Source organism: Pyricularia pennisetigena (genome assembly GCF_004337985.1).
Source record: "Pyricularia pennisetigena strain Br36 chromosome Unknown Pyricularia_pennisetigena_Br36_Scf_10, whole genome shotgun sequence".
Classification (NCBI taxonomy): Eukaryota; Fungi; Ascomycota; class Sordariomycetes; order Magnaporthales; family Pyriculariaceae; genus Pyricularia; species Pyricularia pennisetigena.
Genome location: NW_021940922.1, coordinates 751,778 through 762,044, shown reverse-complemented (window position 1 = coordinate 762,044; position 10,267 = coordinate 751,778). Strand labels below are relative to the sequence as shown.

General features: G+C 50.5%; 3 protein-coding genes across 3 annotated transcripts; 1 reads left to right on the top strand and 2 right to left on the bottom strand.

Moving 5' to 3' along the window:
• Nucleotides 1-1,437: 1,437 nt before the first annotated feature.
• On the bottom strand, nt 1,438-2,973 carry PpBr36_10597 (uncharacterized protein; the record flags this gene model as incomplete). The annotated part of the gene is made up of 1 exon (XM_029897708.1): nt 1,438-2,973. One exon carries the CDS (start codon nt 2,971-2,973, stop codon nt 1,438-1,440), a length of 1,536 nt encoding a protein of 511 aa, XP_029744003.1.
• A 1,441-nt stretch (nt 2,974-4,414) lies between these two features.
• PpBr36_10596 (uncharacterized protein) lies at nt 4,415-6,800 on the bottom strand (the record flags this gene model as incomplete). The annotated part of the gene is made up of 3 exons (XM_029897707.1): nt 4,415-4,849; nt 4,917-6,450; nt 6,529-6,800. 3 exons carry the CDS (start codon nt 6,798-6,800, stop codon nt 4,415-4,417), a joined length of 2,241 nt encoding a protein of 746 aa, XP_029744004.1.
• A 769-nt stretch (nt 6,801-7,569) lies between these two features.
• Nucleotides 7,570-9,443, top strand: PpBr36_10595 (uncharacterized protein; the record flags this gene model as incomplete). The annotated part of the gene is made up of 4 exons (XM_029897706.1): nt 7,570-7,572; nt 7,666-7,820; nt 7,929-9,303; nt 9,384-9,443. 4 exons carry the CDS (start codon nt 7,570-7,572, stop codon nt 9,441-9,443), a joined length of 1,593 nt encoding a protein of 530 aa, XP_029744001.1.
• Nucleotides 9,444-10,267: the final 824 nt, after the last annotated feature.

Below are 10,267 nucleotides of genomic sequence, written 5' to 3'. Positions count from 1 at the left end.
TACGACAATACGTCGGAAGTGCGTTGCACCTTGCAACAAATTGTCGGAACCAAAGCGATTCGAGCTACTCGCGTGGCTTGTGTGACTGAAACCTACCGTTGAAAATGTCGCGGGTTCGTAGCAGCAAACTGTGCGCAGCCACCAAGCTGCAGTAGCGCATTTCGGCCCCGGTGACGCCTAGTCAAGGGAGAGGTCATGGACACAAAGTAATCGCGAGAAAAACAAATAAGAACAAAATAAAAGAATCGCCGTGAACTCCGACTGCAAAGCCTTGACTAGTAGGCAAGGTAAGCAAGGCAATTTACTGACGCCCAAATCAATCAATGACTTATTAGGCATGTGAGGGTACCTGGAGTAGATTCCTCTCAGTCTTCAGATAATGTGTCCAAAGTTTCGAACCATTTTTGTTCATCACCAGAGCTATAACCAATGACCTTTAAATCTTGTGCTTATTGCTCCAAATAGTCGGAGATTAAGCACGCTGTGGCTCGCTTGTCATTCGCAGAAACCGGTTGGAAGCTCGTCCAGTCCCTGTCCCCCACCCCATCCCATGGCTGGCCTTGGCGGGGGAACAACAACGGATAAGATAAAATGAAAATATAATGGGCGGTTCGCAAGCCGCAACCAAATGTATAAGCAGAGCCGTGAGGGCCTAGTACAATCGATTGGCGGGGTTTGCCAATTTAAAAAAACTCCTGATCGACATTATCGGTCAAAGTCTTGGCAATCACATTATTTACCAAAATACTATTAGCAGTACTCCCTCCTATACTGACTGCACTGCCTAACTCTCTACTTTGGTCAAGACAAGGTACTTAACTAGGGGAGGGGGGGTTTCTCTTTAGGAAAAAACAAACCCTTTGTGCTTACTATAGAACTATAGAAAATAATATTAAAAATAAAAAGTATTAAAAAATAAATGGAATACTACGATTAGATTAGGTCGTTGATCTTGACTAGTTTTGGGACTGGGGTCAATGCTGTCTTAAAGAAAGCTCATCAGTCAGGTTGCTTGAGTTAAGGTATCCTTGGTTTTTCTTTTTCTTTTTCTTTTTTTTTTTTTTTTTCCTCTTTCTCCCGGTCACCAAAAATACAGCAACTTTAACTTCAGCACCTGAACAGTTAATTACTCGTACAAACTTTTATTTGACATGGAATTAATTTTTAGCAAAGGTCAGCAGCGACACGCCATCAACTGTTGTTGTTGAACTAGTTCTTGCGAACAGCGCAACCGGGGCCACCTGGCTAGCCAGACAAATAATATTTGCTGAATAGGTCGAGTTTGAATCTCTTCTGGTTACTAGTGAACACGTACATACTCGGAGGCATCTGTAAATGGACATTAATTCAAAAAGTTTTGTTTATTAATATGAAAGAGAAATAACGTATGAACGTTCAAGTGCATATATCGTCAAGCTGATTACCGCTCGTAAAAATTTATAACTCCCATATAATCTCGACAAGCTCATCAATCTCCTGGTTCTCCTTTTTGCCTTTGAAAACATAAAACTGAATCAGGTTCATGTCGGACTTCTTTATGTCGACCAGGAGGTACGACTTCTTCTTTCCATCGGCGAGTCTTTCCCGGAGCGGTCCCAGACTCCAGTCAAAGTCGTTGCGATTCGTAACCCATGTCGTCTCTGTCCTCTCCAAGTCAAGATTGTCGAGGCCACCCTCAACCCCGGGATATTGTGTGATGGAGTAACCGTTTGCAAATAGTGTGTCGTTTCCAAAGCGCCACCTCTGCAGGAAGCAGTCGCCGCACACATTTACTATGCTGGCCATCTTGTCCACGGGCGCATGGTACCACGACTTCCAGTGATGCAAGGACAGCGGGCGTACGCCAGACTCGTAGAAGCCTGAGATATCGCCGCGAAGGTCGTGTTGATATAGTCCCGTCACAGTGGTAAGCTTGGTATGTGTTTCGTCAAAGATGCAATCGCGCAAAATGGCATCTCCCGTGTCGCGGCGAGCGTTGTTGATGCAGTCTGGAATTCGTGGCGCTAGCTCCTTGGCTAAAGGGACACTGAGGAAGACACCAGCCCCTCCAAATGCCATCACGCCCCAGTTGCGGATCGCCTCCAAGTCCTCCGAGAGGGCTCCTAGCCATACCGACTTCTTGTAGTCGTATTTTGCAAGTTCCTGATCAAGGTTGTACAGACTAGGGAAAAATGTGTCATCATCCAATAGCCCTATCCACTTGATCTCCGGCGTGGCGGCCTCGACGAGGTCATCAATTACAGCAAAGTGATTCTGGTCCACACTGAGAGTCGAGTTGCGCGGCTTTACGCAGGTCAGCTTGATACCTGCCTTGAGATACACAGCCTCTATGGCCTTGAAATCCTTGGGCGCCTCATTCTCAGGCTCCGCATCCACCACCACGGCCACCATAGGTGATTCGGAACCGGCGAGCCATGTCGCGAATGCCGGCAGGCTTTCCTCCAACCGCTTGTATATGGTAGAGATACCAAAGAGTAGGTGTGGGTATTTCTTTGCCGGGTGTTTGAATGGCACCTCCAACGTTAGGGGGTCGCATGGCGGGAGATCGTCATGTGTACAGGTATCAAGGTTGATGTGGGCGCCCTTGCCGATGAGCGGCTTCTGTATCTTTGTGACGACATCTCTCGGGGCGTCGGACGTATGCTTGGGTTTGATGCAGCGCCTGTGGTAAACGAACTGGCTTGACAGGCCGAAGGCACGGTGCCGCTCGATCTCGGACGCGCATTGAGGAGGGCCTGGCTTCGCTGCCACGTCGTCGCTCTTTGTCTCGGGGGTCGTCGGCGTTAATGGTGGCGCTGGAGTTTGTGCTTGGGACTGTGCGTCAGACGCGCCCTCAGGCCGGCTGATGGCGCCGTCAAGAGCGCCGAGGGCAGGGTCCGGCGTTTCTTTAAGACGTGAGCCCAGGAAGAAAAAGCAGACCAGGACAATGAAGGCGACGGGTACCAGTCGTTGGAACCGAAGTGATGGAAGCATTTTCAGACTCTTTTCTCTCCGCTGGAGTCAGATCCAAGTCCTGAATGGTCTCCCCATGCGAGTATGGACGTAAAGTAGTAGGGTTGCAGCAACGTGGGCGAGTAGCAAGGATCAAGAAATTAAATCGACCCAGCCTAAGGTTCTGGTGGCATCTGGCAGGTTATGTTAGCTGGAGAAATCGACTTTTGCATGCCACGCTGATGTTCCGAAACTTACCAAGCGACGCAATCTTCAATGTGCAATTACGTTGGAGCTCGATGGCTGAAGGCGTCGCGAATTAATCGTGGGGTGGAGCTTGGCTCTTGCACGAGAGGGCGGCGTGCTCCCGAACGAAAGAACTCGCTGTCAGAAAAGAAAATGTAAACACAAAAGTCACCGATAAATCCAAACGATCAAAAAGGGGGGATGAGAGCGAAGGGACGCCAATCAATGCAGACACGAGACGAAATCGGCAAGGAAGATAACACCACAACATCGAACGAAATTGTCATAATGCCTATGATCAGTCAGTTGGGATCGAAAATCCGTAGGCACAAATTCAGGAGGTTCATGGACAAGGGCACAGGGTGTGTGTGGGGCCTCCCCTTAAAAAAGCATATCATAATACCAGCCTCACCAAACCCACCAAACCGGCAGTCGATGTGCCCAGAGGCGGCCCAGTATTTGGTTTGAATCCTGCCATCAGCAGTCCACAATGACGAAAACGGGGCTTGCAACTTCTGCAAATCAAGATGTACAATCCAGTCAGCCATCTTCATTCGTCTACTAATCAACCTACCTCCTCTTGCTCCTTTTAGTGAGTTGTAGACGTACCTCTGCACATGCTTCTTATTCGACAAGCTTTGAAAAACCTGTGCTGTAGTAACACGTCGGCAGCCTTGTCGGTCTCTTCTGCTGGTGGGCTCTAAGTCTAGAACTAACAAGATGCCTGTGGCCATTTCTGCATACGTACTCCGCTTTTTAGTTACGTGCCTATATTGGGATCTCCGGTGTGCTTTTTGAGACTATTTTGCAAATGTGAGGGCCCAGAGCCAGTCAGCATTGGCAATCTAAGTTCTGCTTAGGAGATGACAGCCGATGTTTATACTCTTGCTGCAACTTAATTTATTTTTATGTTCACTTCTTGCTCCGTCTCTCCCCTCACTCACAAAGTCAGGTTTCACTTGCCATCTGATGAAAATGACATATTCTCGTATCCGAGTCGTCCAGAATACCGGTACTGCCGTGATGGGCAGCAAGGGCGTGTACTGCATTCTCGCTTTTTCCATGCGCAGCTGTCATCATATCATCCTTGGATTTTGCACTAAAAAGAAACATACGTTCTACGTATTAAAGCCATGACATCCATTTTCAAGTAACTGCGCCCGCCAGGAATCGACCGCTGCCCTTGACTTTTACCGACGACCCAGACCATTTAAGAAAACGCCGCGTGCCTGCTGATTCAGCTCACAATCTCCTCGCTCTCCTCAAGCACCTCCTCAACAATCTCTTCGATGACTTGCTCCTCCTCTTGGCCGCTTGCAAGGATCTCAGCCGTCTTGGCCTTGAGTAGCTCCTCTGCAGGGTTGGATGAGACTCCCATTGCGGCGCTCTCCTCATCAACCTCGACATCAACAGACTCGCGCCACTCGTACCAGTCTTCGAGAATACGACGTCTGCGGTCGACCACCTCTTGGTCTGCGCCAGCAATACGCTCGGCATCCTCTTGCTCGAAGACGCGCGAGTACTCACGAAGGTTCTTGCGAATCTGCTTCTGCTCTTCCTTGGCGAGCAGTGTAGGGGGTCGCGGCCTCCACTGAAGTTGCTTAAACTTTTCAATAGCCTCTTCGCGGAGCTGCTCGCCCTTGAAGTCGTACATGTGGTATCCGTTCTCCATCTGATAGCAAATGAATCCTTAGTTAGCTGCCTTCGAGGCATACATGGTGAGTAGTCGCAGAACTTACAGTGTGCTTCCATGCAGAAGCCCAGGTAGCCACGAAACGTCCAGAAGGATCCCATTCGACGTCTGTTATGCCATAGTGGTCGGCTGTGTTCATCAGCTGCAGGTTTGCGGTCAAGTCTTTCTCTCCCTCGGGCTTCTCGCCTTCGAAGTCCAAGTCGAAGAAGTCCAAATCGGAGCTGTTTTGGTTGTGAACAGTGGCGACCACTACAAATCGACCCTTAGGCGACCAGTAAATAGCGTTGCTGTTCCTCTTGTCCAGAGTTCGCAGGTGCTTGAAGTTGCCGACTGTGGGCCCCTTGGACTTCTCAGGGCAGAAGAAGGATATGGCGGTTTTAGGTTGAACTGCAACTTCGCCAGTGGGCGTGATTGTTGTGATGACGAGGAAGCGGTCACCCTTGGGCTCCCAAGCAAAGTTGATAACGGTATCCTTGATGGTGTCGACAACTTCAACCGGGACTCCCTTCTCCTTGACACGGAAGATCTCCAGCGTTGTTGCCTGAGACTTCTTAGACTTCGAGTGCCTGTCAACCTTGACGCAGAGATAAGCACCCTCGGATTGCCAATGCAGCTTCACATCGGACACACTGAAAAGGTTGAGCGAACGGACTACCTCCTTCGAGGGAATGGACATGAGACCGACCTTGGCGGGGTTGCTGCCAATTTCGGGTGTCCAGTAGCAGAACATTTGCTCATAGGTTTTGACTCCATCTCTCTGCGGGCGTGACGGTGCCCATTCAAAGTCTTGGACACCCTCAACCTTGATCGTAGTCTTGTCGAGCAGGTTCATACGCGGCAGCTCATACACGGAAATGGACTGACCCTGGGTCAACCTTGCGACGTACTTGTCGTCGGATGCCCACTTGAAAGCAGGCCAGGGGTGCTTGCGTGGCGGCTTGTTGGGGTCGTCAGGCGGGAGGTCGAGATTGGCAAAAGACCTGAGTGGCTTGCCTGTTGCGATATCCCAAATAACATAGTTTTTGCCGTCATCGTCCATTGAGAGAGCAGGGTGGCCTTCATCCGGGATGGATATCGGACGGTTTGACCAGGTGACGAGGTAGTTTTCTTGGGGAGAGAAGGCAGCCATATTGACAAACGGATGAGGGAACCGGCCTAACCTGTCCCATTTTGGCCCTCCCCAGAGCTGCACACCTTGCATGTGCATCGACAACAAGTATGTGCCAAGAGGAGACCACTGGACAAAGCTCTCGGTCCAGTTAGGCCTGTCCACAATGTTCTCTGGGGCATCCTTCTCATTGTTCCAGAAAACACCAACGTGGTCGCCACGGAACATGACAAATTGGTCGCGGCCACGGCCCGAGGGGTCGGCCATGAATGAGCGGAGGTGATCCTTCGGGCGGAACTCGTCAATGTGGGGGGGCTGGTACTCGTCATCTATCCTACCCTCGCGTCCGAAACGGTCGATATCCATAAGCTTGTTGACGCGGAGTGTGTGTTTCTTGTCGAGAGGAACGCGGTCCAACTGCCTGACCGCGGCAGCAGCCTCGCCGGGCGAAGAGTACTCGACGAAAGCAAATCTGTTGGGGCGCAGGTGTTAGAAATGCTTCCTTAACAGAAACAAGCTGCATGAGCAGACTCTCGAGGTTAAGTCTTACCGAAGAGACTTGCCATCAGGGCCCATGGGCATATCAATCATGTCCTCTTTTGTCTTGCCGACCGAGGTCAACTTCTTCAACAGGAACTTGACAAGCTTGGGCTTCTGCTCCTCTGTGACCTCTGGGAGGCCATCGATAACCACAAATGTGTCGAAGCCTTGCTCCAACTGCACCTCGAACTTCTCGCGGAGATCAGAAACGTCAACCTCATCCTCGTCGAATTCATCCTCGTCCAGGTCCGCCTCGCGGAGGTGCTCGTATGACGGAGCCATGCTGGGCAGAGCTCAGTAGGCGCTTGACTTCCGTTGTGATCGTGCGTTCGCTCGCGGTCGTGTAGGCGTCGGTGTGTGGGCGATAGCTAGCCTTGGTCCAAAGATGGAAATTTTTGTGCGAAAGCGGGGTGCTCCAAGATTCGTGGGGTCTGTAGTTTGTCTATGTGACTTGACCTTGACAACCTCGAAAAGTCCGGTTGGCTTTGCAGTATTTTGGGCCTTGTTTAAAATGGCCTCAATAAGCGACAACTGTAGATGTTGAGCTGTCTGCGGGCTGCTTTGAGGGCTTTTGCGCTTCGGGGCCAAGGGTCGTCGCACTCAATAGGCGACTTTTGGTGTTCTGGGCAGCGAATTAATTTTCGGAGCTGGCAGATGTGGGACGGCGATTTGAAGTTCCAGCTCCGAGCCCCGCGTTATTGGCTTCGGGCACGCGCAGGCTGTTTGTAGTCTTTGCCCCTCGTAAAAGTTATGTGCCCCACTTCGAGGGGTGGTCCGTATCTTGTACATTCCTGATCTGCAAAATAAATGTGTATCTGAAAGTACCGGTACCCCAGAGCGACAACCAAAAGTTCGATTTCCCTGTCGCGCCATTATTTTCTTTCCTGCCCGTCGGTGAAGAAGCTCAAGCTCCGACAGTATCAAGCTCTCTCTGGAGGTGGAAAAGGCATCGGCGCAAACGGTCTCCAGCCGCTAGCATATCTGCATTTTGTGCAAACACACCATTTCCTGTCTCGTTTTCTGCGCACATATCTTGCATCTGGTCAACACAATGGTAGGTAGGCAAAGCAACATACACGAATGTTTCCGTCGCCCCCCGCTACACAGCCCTGCAACGTTCGATCGCTGACCGAGCCGCGTCTTACAGTCGTCCTTTAGCCCAACACAGATTTTCGAGGAGGGCACGACGGAGGAGAAGGGCGAGAATGCCCGTCTTTCAGCCTTCGTCGGCGCCATCGCTGTTGGCGACCTTGTAAAGAGCACACTGGGACCCAAGGGCATGGACAAGATCCTGCAGTCAGCGTATGTTGCCCACCCGCTCACTCTGGCGCGTAGGATATCGTATCACCGCACAAATAAGTTCGATACAATTCGCAGAAGAAGCTGACTATGACTCCCTCTGCTCTGCAGTTCCACCGGAGAGATAATGGTGACCAACGACGGTGCAACCATTCTCAAATCAATCGCTCTCGATAACGCCGCTGCAAAGGTGCTGGTTAACATCTCAAAAGTCCAGGATGACGAGGTCGGAGATGGCACCACATCAGTTTCTGTTCTCGCAGCCGAATTGCTGCGTGAAGCAGAGATTCTTGTCGGCAAAAAGATCCATCCTCAAACTATCATTGAGGGATACCGGATAGCAAGCAGAGCGGCTCTCGAAGCCCTTGAGCAGTCTGCAGTTGACCACAGCAAAAACCCCGAGGCTTTCAAAAAGGACCTGCTGGCCATTGCAAGGACGACACTCAGTTCCAAGGTGCTTGCCCAAGACCGTGATCATTTCTCTCGGTTGGCATGCGAAGCCGTTCTGCGCTTGAAGGACTCTGCCGACCTCAGTCACATTCAGATAATTAAGAAGGCAGGCGGCAAGCTCAGCGATTCTTTCCTTGATGAGGGCTTTATTTTGGACAAGAAGATTGGTGTAAACCAGCCCAAGAGGTTAGAAAACGCCAAGATCCTGGTCGCCAATACGTCTATGGACACGGACAAGGTCAAGATTTTTGGCGCGCGCATGAAGGTCGGTTCGACAAGCAAGCTTGCAGAGCTTGAAAAGGCAGAGAAGGACAAGATGAAGGCCAAGGTCGACAAGATCAAGGCGCACGGAATTAACTGCTTCATCAACAGGCAGCTCATTTACAACTGGCCGGAGCAGCTGTTTACTGATGCAGGCATCATGTCGATAGAGCATGCCGACTTCGATGGCATCGAGCGATTGGCGCTGGTCACTGGTGGTGAAATCACCTCAACGTTCGACCATCCGGATCAGGTCAAGCTGGGTCATTGTGATTTGATCGAGGAGATCATCATCGGCGAAGATACTTTGATCAAGTTTTCGGGCGTTGCGGCTGGCGAGGCTTGCACAATTGTCCTTCGTGGTGCTACAGAGCAGCTGTTGGATGAAGCCGAGCGCAGCTTGCACGATGCCTTGGCCGTCTTGTCACAAACAGTGAAGGAGCCTCGCACTACTCTTGGCGGCGGTTGCGCCGAGATGGTAATGGCCAAAGCGGTAGAAGGTGCGGCAACACGCGTCGAGGGCAAGAGACAGATGGCAGTCGCATCTTTTGCCACGGCACTGCGCCAGCTTCCCACTATCCTGGCCGACAACGCTGGTCTTGACTCGGGCGAGCTTGTTGCCCGGCTGCGCAAGGCTATTTATGACGGCATGACAACTTACGGACTGGACTTGATGACACCCGGTGGTGGCATCGCAGACATGCGAGACATCGGCGTCATCGAGAGCTACAAGCTGAAGAAGGCCGTGGTGTCATCTGCCAGCGAGGCAGCTGAGGTAAGTTATAAACACATTCCCCTTTTTTTCTGTACACCGTAATTGTAGATCTTTGTTTTCTAACTTTGCGACCATTGCAGCTTCTGTTGAGAGTGGACGATATCATCAGGGCAGCTCCTAGGAGGCGAGAGAGGCAGTAGATACCACGATGCCAGGAGGACACATAAAGATAGGCGGGTGGTACAATTAACCTAGAAAGCTGTAATATACCATAGACGGGAAAGATTGTACCCAGCCGCTTAATGAAAAATGAGATGGACGGATACCCAGTTGAGCTTTTTACCCTACATGATGTTTTTGTGGCGCCACATCCCTGACACCTAGAAGTTCAAATTTTATGTACGATCTTATAATGGCAAACCCTCGACAACTAAATCGGGTGTCCCGAAGCATCACAGTAGGCTCCTATATCTCACCGTATAGCCCAAGTTCAGGTCGAGGTAAGTAAGGCCTATGTATTGTACAGGGAAGGAGAGTCTGTCCCTGCCAGCTAAGATAGGCGATTTAAGCATGTAAAGGTACTTATATGGGCCTGAGTGTATACGTTGTTTAGTCTGTCTCTGTCTCCCCTTGACTGCTTACCTAGGCTTTAAAAAAAAGACGCTGAGAATCTAAGAATATGCGTGAACGTATCATTATAAGATAAAACAGACTTGCGCTGTAGGAAGGCTGTAGACCTCCGAAAAAGGAGAAACTAACCGTTCTTCTAAGCAATTATCTAACCAGGTACTTCGCCTTAGGCGTCTTATACTAGGGCTGTCTCTCGATATTTGACTGGCGCTCATTGCTGACTTTGCCGTCACTTCTCACTCAGGTTTGTTGGGTGGTTCCGGTACCGGAACAAACCCATTTCCTTCGACCGTTCCAAGTTCGTTCAGATTCCACGCACAAACTTCAACTTTTGCAGACTACCATGTCAACAACCTGCACCTCCAAGTCACCCATAGCTCTTATATCGAAAGAG